This window comes from Sorex fumeus, unplaced genomic scaffold (genome assembly GCF_029834395.1).
Source record: "Sorex fumeus unplaced genomic scaffold, SorFum_2.1 ptg000078l, whole genome shotgun sequence".
NCBI lineage: Eukaryota > Metazoa > Chordata > Mammalia > Eulipotyphla > Soricidae > Sorex > Sorex fumeus.
The window spans coordinates 8,805,155-8,823,987 of record NW_026606135.1 but is presented as its reverse complement, the minus strand read 5'-3'; the positions used below and the strand labels follow the sequence as shown (position 1 = coordinate 8,823,987).

The 18,833-nt window shown below is 34.7% G+C and overlaps 1 protein-coding gene across 1 annotated transcript in view; it reads right to left on the bottom strand.

The window, feature by feature from the left end:
• HECTD2 (HECT domain E3 ubiquitin protein ligase 2) overlaps nucleotides 1–18,833 on the bottom strand; it is a 77,501-nt gene that overhangs the window by 20,321 nt on the left and 38,347 nt on the right. Inside the window, exons 6-13 of the mRNA XM_056130470.1 lie at nucleotides 18,393–18,457; nucleotides 17,593–17,638; nucleotides 14,880–14,989; nucleotides 12,339–12,487; nucleotides 11,598–11,721; nucleotides 9,275–9,371; nucleotides 2,468–2,575; nucleotides 1,483–1,615 (exon numbers count right to left, since the gene is read on the bottom strand). Coding sequence (XP_055986445.1) covers nucleotides 1,483–1,615; nucleotides 2,468–2,575; nucleotides 9,275–9,371; nucleotides 11,598–11,721; nucleotides 12,339–12,487; nucleotides 14,880–14,989; nucleotides 17,593–17,638; nucleotides 18,393–18,457 — 832 coding nt within the window. The remainder of the gene's footprint in view (nucleotides 1–1,482; nucleotides 1,616–2,467; nucleotides 2,576–9,274; nucleotides 9,372–11,597; nucleotides 11,722–12,338; nucleotides 12,488–14,879; nucleotides 14,990–17,592; nucleotides 17,639–18,392; nucleotides 18,458–18,833) is intronic.

The following is an 18,833-nucleotide window of genomic DNA, read 5'->3' as shown; positions in this document are numbered from 1 at the left end:
CCTTTTTGGCACTGTGGTTTGTAATACTGTTACTGAATGGGTATCATGCATATTGCTTTACTTCCTTTCAGCACCCAGTTCTTGTCTAGAGTGATCATTTCCAACTGTCATTGTCATAGTAATCCCTTCTCTGTCCCAACTGCATTCCATGCAGTCCCCATTGTGGCAAGCTTTCTACTATGGACCAGTCCTTCTGGCTCTCGTTTCTATTGTCTTTGGGTATTATTCTCATACTATGATTTTTTTTAATATCTCACAAATGAGTGCGATCATTCTATGTCTGTCTCTTCACTCAGCAAACTCTTCTCCATGTCCATCCATGATGTATAAGCAAATTTCATGACTTCATTTCTCCTAACAGCTGTGTAGTATTCCATCGTGTAGATGTACTACAGTTTCTTTACTATTCATCATACTCAGGCACTTGGGTTGTTTCCAGATTCTGGCTATTGTGAATTGTGCTGCAATGAACATGGCAGTGCAGATGGCTTTTCTGCTGTGTGTTTTTGGGCTCCTAGGTTATATTCTCAGGAGGAGTATTGCTGGGTTATATGTGTATTAGTTCCCTGAATCTAGGGTGGAAACAAGATAAACATAATGGAATACATTACTTAATTTACAAAGAACTTTCACGTTTTCTTTTTTTATTAGTGTCCTGAACCAAAAGTAGAAACGGTAAAAGTAACAAAATATATTGATTTATAAAAAAGAATTTATCAGTTTTAATTGAAGCTAATTTTGAAAGAGTAAATAGAGATTTCAATTTTCCCATGTCATCTCTACTAGAAAGATTACACACACAACATTTTGAAAAATGAGAAAAACACTTAGAACTCTGCTTGGGTAGACCAGATTTTGGGCTACACCTAGTGATGCTCAGGGCTTACTCCTCAGTCTGTGCTCAGAGATCACTTCTGAGGGTTGGGGTTACGGAACTGAACCAAGGTCAGAAGTGTGCAAGGCAAGAGCTTATCTGCTGTACGATCTCTCTGATCCTAAAACTTTTCCTCGAAGAGAAAGAAACATTAACAGATATCAAGGATTATCCATCTGTGTTTCCTATGAATAAAATCAAATCTAAATTTTAAATTTATTTTTGTCTTAACAAAATCAATTATTATTTATGTCTCATAATTGAAAGAGGCTCCACTATTAGTGTAGAGAAAACTACAGTTTTAATTTTGAATGTTCTTTCTTTTAGTAACATTAAATTTTCATGTTTGTTTGGAATTACTCAGAGATGTGGATATTTCCTTGAAAATGTGTGCTTTCAGTATTTATACATTTTGTGTAGGCTTCTCAGTAGGATTTTGATCATCAATTTGGTCAAACAACTTTCAAATGTAAATAAGCAACTAAATTTATTCAACTCCAATGGTTGACAAAATATCTGTAAAAATTGTAGGATAGTTTAAAAGTAAGAGTATACATTTGGATCTAATAATTATGAAGAAATACCATTTATAAAGACAAAATACTCACCATAATCTGGGTGAAAAATCTGGCGAATTAGAAGAAGGAACCATTCCTTAGTCAAACCACCCATATCCAAACCAGCTTCCCCTACAAATGTAACTTTCAACTTCTTTTTCAAGTCTGCTGTTTTGCGGGTTAACTAATTGAAAATTATATATATATAGTAGAGGGAAACAAAGCACAATAAAAAGCAAATTAATTTTCTTTTCTGCTAAGTAAACTAGGTAGTGTTATATTAGTTATATCAGAAAACTCCATCCATCTTTCATCCATCCATCCTTCATCCATCTATCCAATACATCAGTTGGTTATGTATACACTGTACAGTGTAATAAACTAGGTATAATTTATTATTTATACTACTATATCACCAACAATAGTTGCTATACTGTGCAACAGTGAGGTAGTATTTTTATTATCAAGATCAAGAAATAGAATTAGAACGATCAGATTTCTTGTCCAAGGTTACTGCTTCCCAATGTCATACTGCCTCCAAGATTTTAATTTTGAAGATTATGATATAAAATAGCTTCCTTAACATTCCTACAATATTAAAGTTCTATAAATCACAGAGCTAAAACAGTTATTATGGCTGAAAAGCCACATGCATATCTGATTAGAGCACTGTACATACATACAATCGATGAACCTGAGTAGATCAATATACCTTATAATCATATATCTAATTTTATATGAGTAATCTGAAGCCTGAAGATGATAACATGGCTTACTCATTTTAAGTTTTCTATATAAAATACCTTTCTGAAGAATTAATAACAAACTGTTATTAAATATATAAAAATGAACATAAACTTAACTGTGAATACATAACTGATTTTAACTATAGTATCAAAAATGTAAGAAAGCATACCATACTTATAGGCATACTACACACAGAGAAATATAAATCTCTTGCCAAGATTTTAGTAATAAACCATACAATATAATTTAACTCTTTAATCAATACCACTTTGGAATAAATGATGTATACCTCATCAAGTGAATCGCTAACCAGATGTGTCCGTCTTACTTTCATATTTAGAAATAACATATTCATATCAGGTCTCTGTCTCCGAGATACTTTATCCACAAGACTTTGCTAGTTAAAAAAAAGAAAAAGTTTCACTATTGCATAAATTATAATTTTATTTAAAATATTTAAAATTTCAGTAAAAATAAGATTTTTACTTCTTTATGCTCCCTTCATATTAACAGTTTTATAAAATCAATGAGAATGTTTTACTATTTCATTTCAGAACAATGGAGCTAAACAGAGTCCAAAATGGAGAACCAAAAATAACTCATCTCCTATATACAGTAAAAAATTTTTAATTAGTTACCATACAATTCATCTCTTGAATGGGAAGATTTTTATGATCAATATATACAAACATGAAATGGTAACATATGAACTACATATTTATGATGACAAACTTGACTTTAGTGTCTTTTGATACTGAATTTCCTGATAGCATATTTTTGAAACTGAATTTTCTCTAAAGAACAATTAGTCAAAAATACTTTTTTACAAACATCTGTCAGAAACCTGAATAAAATTCAACCCTCTGTTCTAATAATTCCACTTTTGGGAATTCTAAACAAGTAAAATATTTCATACAGTAAATAGTTCATTTCAGCATTATGTATAAAAACAAAACTTAAGAATCCTTCTAAATATATTTTAAAAAGTGATAAAAACCACAAACAAACACTGTCCTCCTGTTGTTCATCGATTTGCTCGAGCGGGCCCAGTAACGTTTCCATTTTTGAGACTTGTTGTTACTGTGCTTGGCATGTTGAATACGTCATGGGGAGCTTGCCACACTTTGCCTTGCGGGCGAGATACTCTCAGTAGCTTCCCAGGCTCTCTGAGAGGGGTGGAGGAATCGAACCTGGCTCAGCCGGGCTGGCTGCACGCAAGGCAAATGCCCTACCACTGTGCTATTATTATCTGACTCCATAAAAACCACATAACACAAAAATTAAGATACAACTTAAAGAAAAACTTGAAAAACAAAATTGGTTTTTCAGTCTCTCTAAAACGGAAAGAAATAAATTTGTTATAAATTTCTCAGCTTCTGGTATTTTGGAATAATGGTTCAGCTGGACCACACATATGCATAAAAACACTCACAATAGCTAGAAACTATAAATAGCCCAAAGTCTATTAATAGATAAATAAGAAACAAAACGTGGTATCTATATATAACATCAGTCACAGAATGATAGATGCTACAACATAGATGAACTTTGAAAATAGTATATGAAAGAAGTCAGACACAAAAGATGACATATCGTATGATTCTATTTTTATTAAATATCTAAGAGAGCTAAATCCAGAGACAGAAAAAGGATTGGTAATTATCAGGAGCAAGCTGGGGAGAATAGAAAGAATTACTTAGCAGGTATGGGATGTCAATTGAAGTGATAAAAGTCTTATAGTATGAAATTTATAAAGAGGGTAATGATGTAACATTGTGAATATTTAAATGCCATTTATATGTTCCTTTTTAAAAAGCTAATTTAGTGAAAAAATTTAAAAATAGAATTAAAAAACCAAAACAAGAAAAATAAATAAAATAGCTTAGAGCTATTTAGTTAAATAGATAATTTTGGCCCAGAGTGAGGTAAGTCACTTGCCTTTTATATGGCTGACCTGGGTTCAACCCGACACTGCCCAAGGTTCCCTGAACATTAACAGGAATGATCCCTGAGCACAGAGCGAGGAGTAAGCACTGAACACAGTCAGACATGACCCCAAATCAAAATAAATACAAAAATTAAGATCATAAATGACTATGCAAACTACACAAATTAAGATAATAAATGATTGTGCAAAATAAATAGACAAATTAAGATAACAAATGACTATATGCATATCATCTCAATAAAATAAGGCACATTTTCATTATTAAAATTGTCAAAAGCATCAAAATTTTGTGTCAACAGTTTTAGATGTTGACTTTTAAATATAACAAAAAATGTGAAAAGAAAATTCATAAAACTATCAGTAAGTTATATTTGGGTGAAGAAGATACACATGATTAAAAAATTTATTTTAATTGTTTAAAGATAGAAGCTAAGAGTATAAAAACACAAAAATATTTTTTTCAGAGTATTTTTCCCTTTTTATTTTATTTTTTTAAATTTTTATTAATGAGACACCATGAGGTACAGTTGTGGACTTACAAAAGTTTTTGTGCTTGGGTTTCAGTTATAAAATGATCGAGTACCCATCCCTCCACCATGCCCATTCTCCGCCACCACTGATACCAGTATCCCTCCCACCCCCCATCCCCCCATCCCACCCTGACTCTGTGGCAGGGCATTCCCTTTTGTTCTCTCTCTCCTTTTGGGGGCTATGGTTTGCAAAAGTTGCACTGAATGGCAATCATGTTCGGTCTATAGTCTACTTTCAGCATGCTTCTCCCATCCTGGGAGGATCCTCCCAACACTCTTTATTTGCTGCTCCCTTCTCTATCTGAGCTGCCTTTTCCCACAGCATGTGTGGCTGGCCTCCAAGCCATGGAATAAACCTCCTGGTACTTATCTCAGTTATTCTTGGGTGTTAGTCTCCTATTTTGTTACTTTATGTTCCCCAGATGAATGCAATCTTTCTATGTCTATCCCTTTCTTTCTGAGTCATTTCACTTAGCATGATACTTTCCATGTAGTATCACTTGTATGTACATTTCATGACTTCATCTTTTCTAACACCTACATAGTACTCCATTGAAAAACACAAAAATCTTAAAGGGAATATATATTTCTTATATGTGTTATCTAAATAATCAGACTACCTCATCTCTATTGGAAGCAAAATACCAAATTATTGTATACATTAAAGATGAAATTACATACACAGTAAGTTTTTCTTTAATAGAAAAGGGGAACTTTTAAGATTATAGATTGCTAGCTTACTCTAATCTAATATTATAATTCAGAGTCCTCCTTCCTTTCTCTAATATTTAATTCTAAAGCTCCAATAGTCTTTTCTTCCATGGATCCTCCATTTGGTCCTCAGACAGATGTATATTCTTACAATAGCATCGTGTGTTGTGTACAGATTTCCTTCCCTTTCCTTACCTTCTGTTCCCATTCCAGCTCCTGGTAAGGTGCCACACTGGAATGTCCAACAAACTTACACTAAGATGTTCATGTAAAACAAGGCTTGTGGCTATTCTTCCCATCAGGAACTTTAATAGAAAATCCCTCAAATAAATAATCCAATGACAGTAAAATTTTAGATGGACTGGAGTGAGAGTACAGTGGGTAGGGAGCTTGTCTTGCAAAACTGACCTGGATTCAATCCCCAGCATTCAAAATGGTACTCTGGGCACTGCCAGGAGTGATTCCTTAGTGCAGAGCCAAGAATAACTCCTGAGCATCACTGATTGTGGCGCCAAACCTTCCTCCCCCCAAAAAATTATTTTTAGATGAGGAAATTGTTTTTAGATTACAGAAGCTCTTACTTTAACTATCTATAAAATTGTCCACGTGTCAAAGTCATTACTTCCAAAGAAGCATGGCAGTCATCATGTTAAAATGTCAGGAAACACCTTAAGAACTACAGATGAATGGATTATGAAGATGTGGTATATACACACATTGGAATACTATGCAGCTGCAATGAATAATGAAAGCAATTTGCTGCAATCTGGTGGGAACTAGAAAAGATCATGTTGAATGAAGTAAGCCAGAAGAAGAAAGAAAAAAAACAGGATGATCTCACTTATCTATGTTATACAGAAAACTGGATGAAGAAATAAAGTAAAAGGGTAATGCCTAGATCAGCCATGACCCAGTGTTCAAAGAGGAAAAAGACAGAGAAGGAAATAAATGAAGGCGGGGGAGTAGGGGGGGAAGAGAATTGGAAGTAATGAGTAAACAGGTATCAGGACTTCAGTTATATAGGGGTGAGTGGTTTAACCATATATCCAAGACACAGACTCAAAAATAAAAAAAAAACTAAACTGAAAACATGAGATCTAAGCTGTAACCACTGAAACCTTGTAATATAACTGTCAAGCTGATAGGCAGGGATGGGGTGGTGGTTGGGGTGGGGAAGGGATGTGGGAACACTGGCGGAAGGAAGTTGATACTGCTCATGGGATTGGTGTTGAAATATTAAAACATTGTAAATCAGGTTCTTTGTTAAAATAAAAGAGGGTAACACAGAAAAATACTCAGAGAAACAGATACATTTTTAATTCCTGGTTTTCCTTACATAGTTATAAGCCAAAGTGAAAAAAATACTGAAAATGCACAGGAAATATTATAAATACAATAGGAAATATCAAAATGACTAGCTGTATAGTTTAAACTTTTGCCAATTTCTACCCAAGCTTAAGTAATAATTCTGGTGTCAAATATATGTTTAAATTTATTTCTTCTGAGGTAGCTACAGAATTCTCCTGGCACACATAGGCAATAAAGTTCTTTTAATAATCCCATACTCAGTACAAACTGTCTCTGGGATGTAACCTGTCACTCAAATTTTTTTTGTCACCCTGTGAAGAAAAAAGTACCTTCTAGGAACTGAACTACTTAATAAGAAATCCCTATATTAAAAAAATAAGTTTTAAATATTATAATTTGTTTTATATTCTTGGACAAGGCATAAAAATTGTTCCTTATTACTTTTGTATGTCTCTTTTTCAGGTTTAAAAGGAGACTACAGCCAATCTTTCCTCTGATTTTACAAGTTGTGAGTAATCATTTTAAAAAAGGGCATAGTCCAAACAGATGAACATTTAAAGATGTAGTTAAGCGCTCTATATATTAAAAAAAGTTCACTCGATCTAATATCCTAATGTTGTTGGACTATACTGAATGAAGCACAAGTGGTAGAAAGCTTGTGCTTTCAGATCCCCAGACAAACTTCATCCTCTCCACAATTTACTTAAAGCCAGCCTGGCTGTTTTCCCAGGTTCCAGGGATCTCCAGGCATTTTGGCTTCCTCTTGCACTTTCTTTGGGTGTACTTCTCAGCTTTCCAAGATCAGAATTTTTGTTATATCTTCAAAATTTTGGTAGTTTGTATTTGACTTTCATAAGACCTAAAAACATTTCAGTGGTCTGACTGATTTGCTCTTAATGCAACTTCTTGCTTTCATTATAATTTCCATCAAATAGTTCTAGGTACTGGAATATGGTAACTATAAAATGATGTCTATTAAATCCCCAGTCCCTGAAACTGTGAATAGTATTTAATATTCATTTATGAAAAATGCTACATTTAGGGGGTATGATGCCATCAGCAAGTCAACCTGTAACTGTGAGGTGAGTGCATCAGCAGCCTGATGGCACCTTCAGACTTCCAGATACCCCAAAATAGCTGCTGTACCTTTGGCCAGACCCCAAAAACTTGGGGCAAACTTTACCAACAGCCAAAAGTTAGGTATGTGGGAGACACATCTACAAACCACCTCCAGCTCAGCCATATAATTGGAAGCAAGGCCTCTTTGGTTCCTGATCGAACTGCTTAATGGCCATGATCCCAGAGACAAAGAGACAAATCTCGAAACCCAGCGGCTTTTGGCAGAGATGCATCCAGTCCTCGCAATGGGTTACCAGCGCTGGACCACCCCAGGGGGGAAAGGGTGTTGTCCCCCTGCCTGCTCCCCCTTGGTGGCTTCTTGGCTGCAATCTTCCAAAAGCACTGGATAGTCAGGTTTGGGCCAACGGTGATGAGACACACAAGGCCTCTTGGGATGGGGGAGGAGCCAGCTCTTTCCTGCTCATCCCAACAAGACACCGAGTCACTGCCCATGAACAGCCGCTCTGGCTCCTGATCAAGCTGCTTAACGGCCATGATCCCAGACTCAAACAAATCTCGAAACCCAGTGGCTTTTGGCAGAAACGCGTCCAGACCCTGCAGTAGGTTACTGTCACAGGCCACCCGAGGGGGGAAAGGGTGCTGTCCCTCTGCCTGCTCCCCCTTGGAGGCTCGGTGGTTGCCATCCTCCAGAAGCAACTGGACAGTCAGGTTTGGGCCCACAGTGATGAGACATGTGGGGCGTCACAGGATGGGGGTGGAACTGGCCCTTTCCTCCCCACCCCAACGAAACCCCGAGTCGCCGCCCACAAATGGCCTCTCTGGCTCCTGATCAAGCTGCTTAACAGCCATGATCCAAGAGACTCAGGAAAAAAATCTCGGAACCCAGCAGGTTTTGGCAGAAATCCATCCAGATTTAATTGTTAAAATTTCAGAATTCCAAAATTGTGCGGCCACTACTGCGGCCACAGGACATCGTATGTTATTAATAACCAGCAATAGAAAACAAATTGTCTACTGTTGCCTTTTTTGGCAGATCTGAATGTTGGAGTAAAATCCCAAATAATAATGGTGGGTCTGGCATTGAAATGTTGAACGTAATCAAAGTAGAGAGAGAATAATGTGAAAATCATCTGCCCCACAGGTAGGGGGAGGCTGTGGGTTGGGGTATACTGGGTTTTTTGGTAGTGGAAAATGGGCACTGGTGAAGGGATGGGTGCTTCATTGTCTGATCGAGACTTAAACCTGAAAGCTTTGTAACTGCTCTCACAGTGATTCAACAAATAAAATTATAAAAAAAGAAAAAAGAAAAAAATGCTACATTTAAAATGATAAGTTGATGAATGAAATATATTTTTCCTGTACCATAAACAGTATAAATACCTGCTGGGGGGATATAATAGAAATTTTCTCTTTTAACATTTCATGATTATTTTAGAGCAATTTTTAAAACTTGACTTATTTATAAAAGTATTAGATAGACCGATTAAAGTCAGCATAAATGTTTTTATAGTTTGCTTACCCTTGCGATGCTTATCATCTGTTGTTCTGAGTCTCTCTGAATAATAATTTTTTTGGCAGTTATAGAAATAACGAATGGATACTGACAGAAGGAAAACCTGCTTAACAAATAACAAAAAAAGCAAAAAAGGTATACATTTTTAGTAGAATTACTCTGTATGAATCTGACTCCCTTTAAACATTACAAAACTTTAAATATGTGTTTTACCATTTCTAAAATGATTTTGTGTTTCATTTTTTAGGCCCCAAAGACCTCTTATATGTGTCATTACTAGAATACAGTCTTTATTCTTAGAGGAAGCTACTTCCAATGTTCAAAGCATATGTCAATCATTTCTACTGTTTAACAAATAATTTAAATTTACGTATTGTCATCTGTATGGCCAACAGCAGAATGATGGATTAGAAGTAATGAAGGAAAGTTAGGATAGAAAATGTGTGTGTGTAGAAATTAATATAGAACCACAATTACTTGGATATTACTGATATATGTGCTCCAGAAATGAGGAAATCTAGAAATAACTATAGTAACAAAAATAAAAGTAATACACTTAATATTAATAAAAATTAGAAAATAGAGCATATGGTTTTTAGTACTGATTTAATGTTGTAGTGTATGAAATGGTATGTATTCTAAAGAGAACTGGAACAAACATTATGAAAATAACTTTTTCTGAGTCAGAGTTCATTTTATATTATGCAAAAAAATGCAGTCAGAAACTACATAGAGAGAACTAGTATGGTAGCAACAACACATGAGAATTGAGATTTCCTTCAGAAGTGATTGTGAGTTCCCAGAGTGGGAGGGAATTCATCCAAATACAGTCAAGTAGTGTGTCTGTGGCCCTGGGTGCAATGAAGGTATTATAAAGAAAAAGAAGATAGTGCTAGGGTAAACTGAAAAGGAAATGACATTTTCCTGGAAAACAACTGTTAATAAATAGAATTATTTGGTTCTAATGTGGAATAATTTCAAGTCACTGAGCACTAACTAGAAATTATAATAAAAAGAAGTTCAATAAATTTAGTGGGTTTGTGCACTGAACTTGTTAGGATATATACCAGTCTTATGAATTTAAAACATTACATCTCAACTTTCCCTAGTCCCGGGACATAGGAAGATGATCCTATGTATATGGCACACTGAGATAAATGGAAGAGACTGCTCAAGTAGACAGGTATGATCTGGATCCTACACTAGTCTGGATCCTACACTAGATTCAGGGTGGAAGGAATCACAGGGAACAAAACTTCTCCAACTCCTTGTTTCACCAATGCTATGGCTCAGTGTTAAGAGGAATTCTATATTAAAAGATAATATTGACATATGTATAATTACTGAGTTGTTTGTGGTTTTGTCTACCACATTATTTAAAGTGGGAGGAAAAAGTGTTTTTGTAAAACAAACTTTGGTAGGAAAATACTCATCACACTATGGTAGCCATAATCCAAATTCTTTCTCAGTTCTGAGTGTTCACATGTGAACCGAGATGTCCAGAAGGCCATCTGACGTTCCAATTCTGATGGAAAGAATTCATTAAAGACTGAACCAATTTGTGAACTAAAATGAGGTTTAGTGTCCTTTAGAATAAATGCATTTTCCAGGATATTACATGGCTTGAGAAAGAAATATGTTCAGGATAGTTTTATTGGTTTGACCCAAATTTTAAGTGTGGCTTACGGTGTAGAGTATTAACAAATTTGGATAAGTATAAAACCCTTTCTCTGTAACATCCACTCTTTTAAAACTATAAACTATCAATAGTCTCTTTTTTCTCTAGAATAAGGGAAATATATAGTGGATGTATGTGTGCATACATGAGTGATCATTATGTTATACCAGGAACCAGAAAAGGGTGGATCATAGAATACATAAATTTGCACCTAAATAAAGATTTTTGAAAGGCAGATACATTCATATATTACACAAGGCTGTTTTGTGGGTAAATAGCATATCAGAATTTATATAGTCCAAGAGCCTAAAATATTTACTATCTAATCAAAACACTTTATTGTTTTCTGTCTTATATGATAGTATACAGGATAAAAGAAACTGCATATGGAGGTAGAACTTTTCCCTTTTTTAAAAGATGCTATTATGTACATTAAAATTAAATAAACAGGCATATAAACTTTAAATGCAAGAAAATAAAAAATCTTTAATAAATAAAATGACTTAAGAATAGTAATCTTGATTATATGGATAAATTTAGATTTAAAAGTAGAACTATATTTAAATTTATCTACAAACTTCAAATATAGTCAGGCATTATTTTGAATGGTATTTCACTTAGGTGAGTAATCAAATGAGCTACTTATTATACCTGTGAGAATTTCCAAAGCTCTGCCAGGTGTGATATTCTTCCATGAGATCAATGTGATCCAATGTAGAATTATAGAAATCAGTATAAGGAATAAGAGGAGGGTGAACCAAATTGTTTGCAGTATCTGTAAAGATAAATTCTACCATAGTAATTTTCCCAACATGTGCATGATTCAAACTGACATGAAGAGAATATTTTAATGTTCATATAGTTTTTACCAAAAATTACTATTTAAGTTATTGTAACCCCAAATATAAAAGGTAACTTTAAAATTAGGGTCAAAATGTAGGCAACAATATCTTACTTTAACAAAAGAGAAATCCTGTAGTTAGAACAATATAACAAATGGAAGACACAAAAGGCATCTACACGAGCATTTTCCTATCAATATAAACACTTCTCGTAGTCCTTGGGAATTAATAAAAGGAACTGTTCTCTTAAAAATAAGTCTTATCAAGTAATACGCAGTCAATAACAACAACACAGAACATTGTCCAACAAAATCAATAAAGCATTTCATATTTATGTTAACTCTGAAATACATTATCAGAAATTAGCTACAACTCTTCACTTTAAAGGAACGGTTTATAATGTATAACATACATTATAATGTACAATATAATGTATAATGGTTTATAATGCCTCTACAGTACTCTGAAATTCTTATTCAGACATTATTCAGACAAATATCTCTACTTTTTAACAAAAGAAAAGCAAGTATGAAAGAATAATAAAACCTACTGAGTAAAGCCAACACTTTAGCTGCTGATGGAATCCACCAGGAACACTTTGCTAAAGGAGGGAACTCTTCAGGCTTTGCAGGAAACAGGCGTAAAGAAATAAATTGCAGCAATCTCTCTACCAATTGCTTGAACCTCTTCTGGGATAATCTAGTAAAGATTTTGAATAATTCCAATCAAATTTCACATTTTTTATTTTGGCAATGTATCTGTTATCAAAGTTTCTCTAAAATGTGTAGTATCTGAGAATATTTTCCAAAATTCCATTTATTAAATTGCCAAACAGTTGAAAGTTAGAAACAAACGTCTCTAGTTAGAAACAAACTAAGTTAGAAACAAACTCCGTCTAAGTTAGAAACAAACACCAAAATTCATGTAAGTTAGTATGCAACATTTTAAGGCCTTTAATATTTAATCTTCATTACTTATGGACTTAAATTAGCAAATTTGCCTTCTTGACAAATCACAATTAGCAGCACTTCTGCGGTTATTCAGATGAGCAAAGAACAGAAAAATATTTGAGTTGCGGGGCTGGAGTGAGAGCACAGTGGGTAGGGCATTTGCCTTGCACGCGGCTGACCTAGGATCAGCATCCAGCATCCCATACAGTCCCCTGAGCACAGCCAGGGATAATTCCCTGTGCATTGCCGGGTGTGACCCACCCCCCAAAAAGCAAAGTGGTACTCTGCCTTTTAGGTTTTAGTGATCTTTATTACATTTGGTAGTAATACATTTTCACATTTTTGTACTTTCTGTTAATGACTTTGCTGTTTTAAAATGACTCTATAATGCTGGAGTTCTGTTAGTGTTTCTAAATAAGAGAAGAATGTGATGCACCTTATGGAGGATATACTGCATTTGATAAAATTTGTTCAGGTTTGAGTTATAATGCTGTTAGCCATGAGTTTAATACTAATCAATAATGCATTTTAAATATACACTGGGAAATATACAGTGGTGAAGAGACAGGCGTTGGAACACTGGATAACTCAAACCCAATTATGAACAACTCTGTAACTGTGTTATCTCATGGTAAATCAATAAAAAATTAAAAATTAAATGTCTTTAATACAAATACAAATAAAGTAAGATTAGATATGGGGTCAGAGCGATAGTACAGCACGTAGGGTGTTTGCCTTGCATGTGGCTAACCAGGGTTCAATCCCTGGCATCCCTTATGGTCTCCCAAGCAACACCAGGAGTAATTCCTGAGCGCAGAGCCAGGAGTAACCCCTGAGCATCACTGGGTGTGACCCCAAAAACAACAAGAACAAAAAGATTATATATTAACCAGATGATGGAAATATTATGACCAAAGGCTTACAGAAAACCTATATTTCTTCTGGGATCAATGGACTATTCAGTGTTTTCAGCAACTTCATAGAACATAACCATTATAAATAATGAGAATCAAGTGCATTAAAATTAATTTTGAAAGTTATTTGTCTCCTTAATTTTTATTAGTCATGAGGAAAATTGCTAATAAAATAGTTCTGTGAATAAACAGGGTTGTATGTTCAAAACTTAGGGGGTGGGAGGGATACTGGGATCCGTGGTGGTGGGAAATGGACACTGGTGGAGGGATGGGTATTTGATCATTGTATAATTGAAACCCAAGCACAAAAATTTGTAAGTCTACAACTGTACCTCATGGTGTCTCACTAATCAAAATTTAAAAAAAAAATGCTATTGATGTCTAATCTATGTCTTGCAGAGACATATTTTGGGATTTCTTGTAAATAATGTAAATAATGGTGAGATTTATTGATACACAAACAGTAAGTAAAAGAACATAAATGAATAACACCTGAGTAGGTCCAGTCACCATCTTTGAAATATATGGATACCAGGCAGGAATGTGCAGTGAAAAAACAAACACAGAGGTCCTGCCTTGCATATATGAAGGGTCCTAGGTTCAATACCCAGCACTGCAAGGAAAAAGAAAAAAAAAACAAAACAAAAGCAGTGAACCAGTAGACAAAAAACAAAATGACTGTCACTTGTCATCCCGTTGTTCATCGATTTGCTTGAGTGGGTGCCAGTAATGCCTCCATTCAACCTGGTCGTGTGATAATGTAGTCCAATGGCGTATTGGGGGCTCTTTCAGGGTCAGGGAAAGTGAGACCCATTATTGTTACTGTTTCTGGCATATTAAATATGTCACATATAGCTTGTCAGGCTCTGCCATACAGGTGGAATACTCTCGGTAGCTTGCCGGGCTCTCCGAGAGAAATGGAGAGCTCCAGAAAAAATTGCGTTGCTCTCTTCTGAGAGCTTTGCTTTATAGTCTTTGGATCTGCCCCTGGTGCCATGTAATCTCATCAACAGTTAAGATTCAGAGACTATAAAGCAAAATGATTACTCATATTAAAAGCATATTTTTAAATTATCCTCTATATCGTACTAAACTGACTTTTGAAACACAGTAAATTATAATACCTATAATTTCTAAAACCTAAATTGAATAAATTTTATTAAAACATTACTGCTATCAAACTTAAACCAATAAAATTATAAAAGTACTACATATAGAATGATTTACTTTTTAAACCAGTGAACTAGGAAATGGTGGTCAGCTTCCACTAATGTAGTGATCTGCCGTAGCAAGTGAGCATAGATGACATACGTGGATGTATTATTAAACTGAGGATTCTGAAAAAGATATTAAAGATAAATGTTAAAAATTTTTACTTCACATCTAAAAGGAAAAACAAAATTTAACAAGGGGAAAATACTAGATGAAACCTTTAAGACAATAATTTATTTGTTAAATAACCGAGATGTCTCATGGTAGTAAGGGTATGTGTTTAAGATTTAGGACACAACTGGGTCTGAGTGCTAGTTCTACTAGTTTACTGGCTTTTATGCCCTTAGGGATGTTTCTTAAACATTGATTCTTAATTTCCTCACCTGTATAATGAGAATGATAATATGTAACTTAGAAGGTTGTTTTGAAAAAATAAAAAAGAGAAAATATATACAAAACTCCTAGCACAGTGCATGGTTAGAAATGATGGCAATAATTATCATAACAAAATATCTGTTAGGTCTTCCTTGATTAAAATAAAAAGAAATGTTAGAAAAATTAATAGCAGTGAAACTTTCAGCATTATATGTATTATATGCATATTTCACAAAGAACAGAAGAGACCACATAATAGTTTAAGAACTTTTAAATGTTTAAAGTTTTAGTGAATCATCATAAGCGAAAGGAAAAATTATTTCCAAAATCTTAAAATTCCAGCACAGTACATAATTCAAAACTTCATAGAAAATTGAATAATTAAAAAAAAGATGAAATTATGAAAAATAAGAGAGCATCAAGTAGTATTTAAAGCTGACTGGTTGGCAAGATAATTCAAAATTATAAAGTGACTTCAGTTAGAATTTTATCTGGTGATGGTTTATGAGAACAAAAAATTATCATGAGCAGGGATATCTTACTGCTAACATGTTGGATCACAGCTTTAAGAATTTTGTGTTTCCCTTGCCCTCCGCAGGGAGCTTAGGTTTATTGAGTTTTTCCCACCACAGTGCTCCCAAGGCACCCAATTCCATTAGGCACCTCCAATCCTCTGTGCTATATTTAACCTCTCCTTTGTGCTCCTCTTCCCCTATCTGTTACTCATATCTCCAAATCAGACCCTGTAACTTTTAAAGTCAAATTCTCTGAGGGCTCTGGATTCTGTATATGAAAGTGAAATACTGCTTTTCTCTTTCCTTTATGTCCTCTGCATAGTTTATTTTAGTGCAATATCCTATTTGTGTAGATACAGGAAGACAGTTAATGCTATGCTTTTGTAACATGGGAGTTAATAGACACTGAATAATATTTACTCCTGCGCATCCATCATATTCAGCAGACCTAAGCCTCACTTGCCCTTAGTTCCTAACACCCCAAAAGGGGGTGTTCTGGAAAGGGACTTGGATGGACCTAGGGCAAGCCATACATTACCCTGGCATCAGAAAGGGGCAGGCTAAGCACCATAAGACATATAAAAAGAGCACAGTCATGAAACAAACTCTGTCATGACCCAAAAAGAATGAACTGAATAAGGACTCTGCTGGGGTTAGGAAAGACTAACCAAGGACTGCAGTCTGGGATACATAACGAGATGTCCCAAGGAAGAACCACACTTTAAGCTTAATACATCTCTTACTGTGTCCAGACAAAATGACGAGAAATATTAAGAAGGACATTTAAGATGACTGTTTAAATGGATTACTAGCTGTGGAAAGGAGAAAGCAATACACCCGTAGATGAAATCCTGCCCTTGGGTGGATCTCCTAGCAGGAATCTTGAGCGCTGAGTGCGTAGATGAGATTTTGTCCTTGAGTGAATCTCCTAGAACTTCCCCTGAAGAAAGGGCTTTATATCTGTTGATTGTGTATGATAATGTTCAACCACACCTATGTGTAACTGCTACCTTTAACCCTTCATGGTTTCTCTATAACTAACTGTGAAACCTGACCAAATGGACCACTGATTACCAAAGAACCCGGGGGTTCCGTTCCTTCCTTAATCCATCGCCACTGGCCAGCCAGGGAACAGTGATTTGGTCCAAATGCACCACGGGGACTCTTGGGTCATGTGGGGTGGTGGGCCAGTGACCCCAGAAATAGCAACATCAACAAATTTCACGCTGCCATTTTTTAGCTTTTATTACCTCAATGTGTATTTCTTTTCTTTGGTTTTGCCTTACTTCACTGCCTTCATTTCCCCTCTTTACCTGTTCAACTATGTCTTGTCTCTTTTCTTCCTTTCTCTGCTTTGACTTTCCCCTCTCTTGTCTGCTTCTTTCATTTCCACCCTGCATTTCCCTTTTACTGGATATAAAAGTAAGGCGAATATACTACATTTTAATGAATGTAAACAACCAATTTTAATTTTAGATTTCTAAATTAAGCACATTTAAAATTCATAAATTAGAAAGCTATTAAAATTGGGAAGTAACAGTTTGGAATGCATTAAGCTATAAGGAAGAAGGCTGATGGAGGAGGGAGTGCTTCTGTTCTGGAATTCACACCGGAAGACAAGAACAAAACCTACATTAAAACTTGATCCTGCAGATAATATAGCTTACAGTTGTTTATTGTTCTGTTATGCTCCCAACTACAAGTAACTATAGTCTGAGAAGTCTCAATAATACTGAGAAAAGCACTACTAAGTATTCTTTGTATTTGATATCATTTTAGTTATAGCCATTGGCTGAGATATAAATTAGACAACTTCAACTAAATTCTTACTATCTTACCTGTAAAAGTATAAAATATGCTCTAAGATCATCTTTTGTTCGTGAACTGAAAAATAAACAAATATAACTGATCATAGATGAATGATTAATTTGATTGTATCCAATAAAAATTATTAATATTATTTTTGTGAGAATGGGATAATAAAAATCAAACTTGAGGCTTAAATTACCACATATTATTATAAAGTAACACTTTTGTAATATGCTGGAAGCTTTGGTTCTTTTCTACACTACTCTAGGCTGATTCTGCAAACACCTAAAACTGAGCTAACTGAGCTATATGATATTTTATGATATTTATAAACAAAAGTATTTGATGTAAGTGACAATTTCATTTTTTTAGTGACGCAAGATAATTTTTATTGGATGAACCTTGCTTAGAAATACTTGAGTGGAGAGAAAGGAAATGAATGTTCAAGAGAGAATACGGGATTCTCCAGAGTGGAAAAAGCAAACAAAGATATGTACATACAAGGAAGCAAAATACATGTTCAAGAATGTATTTTGGAACTGAAGAGAAAACTGGCCAAAGAATTTTTTTGTAAAGCATAAATATCTGTACATAAATTTTATATACAACTTTAAAGTATTTATAAATTGTCAGGATTTTAGATCCTGGGATATCAAAAATCTTTAGTTAAAAACTTCATATGGTTGGTTGACAGTTATTTCTGATATCTATATTTATCATTCAACTAAACTATTTTTTAAAGTAAAATACATACATATATATTAAAGGTATAGGGAATATATAAATTAACCATTTATATAACGACCAAGTAAATATTAATAACAATTACCCTTTCCATTCTCGTAACAAGCTGTTAATGATTCCCTTTAATACTGTCTTCTGAATGTCTTGAGGCTGAAGTAAAAAGAATTATTTAATGATTAGGATTAGCTTATTAAGTAAATTTTTTGTTTTACCCTTTTTGTGCCACACCTAGCAGTGTTCAGGGTTTACTTCTGACTTTGCTCAGAGATCACTCCTGGAGGGGATTAGTTGAACTATGTGTGGTGCCAGAGATCGAATCCAGATAGGCTGCATGCAAGGCAAGTATACTACCTGTTATACTATTACTCTGATCCACTTAAGTGAAGTTTTATATTAATTGTATCTACAGATCTGTTTCAACAGCTAAAATCAGATTTGGTGACCCATGACTTACACTTGGCTAGCATTAATTTTTTGCCTGAGAGTCTAGGGAACATCACTGATATATTCCCTTTGTAAATGTGCA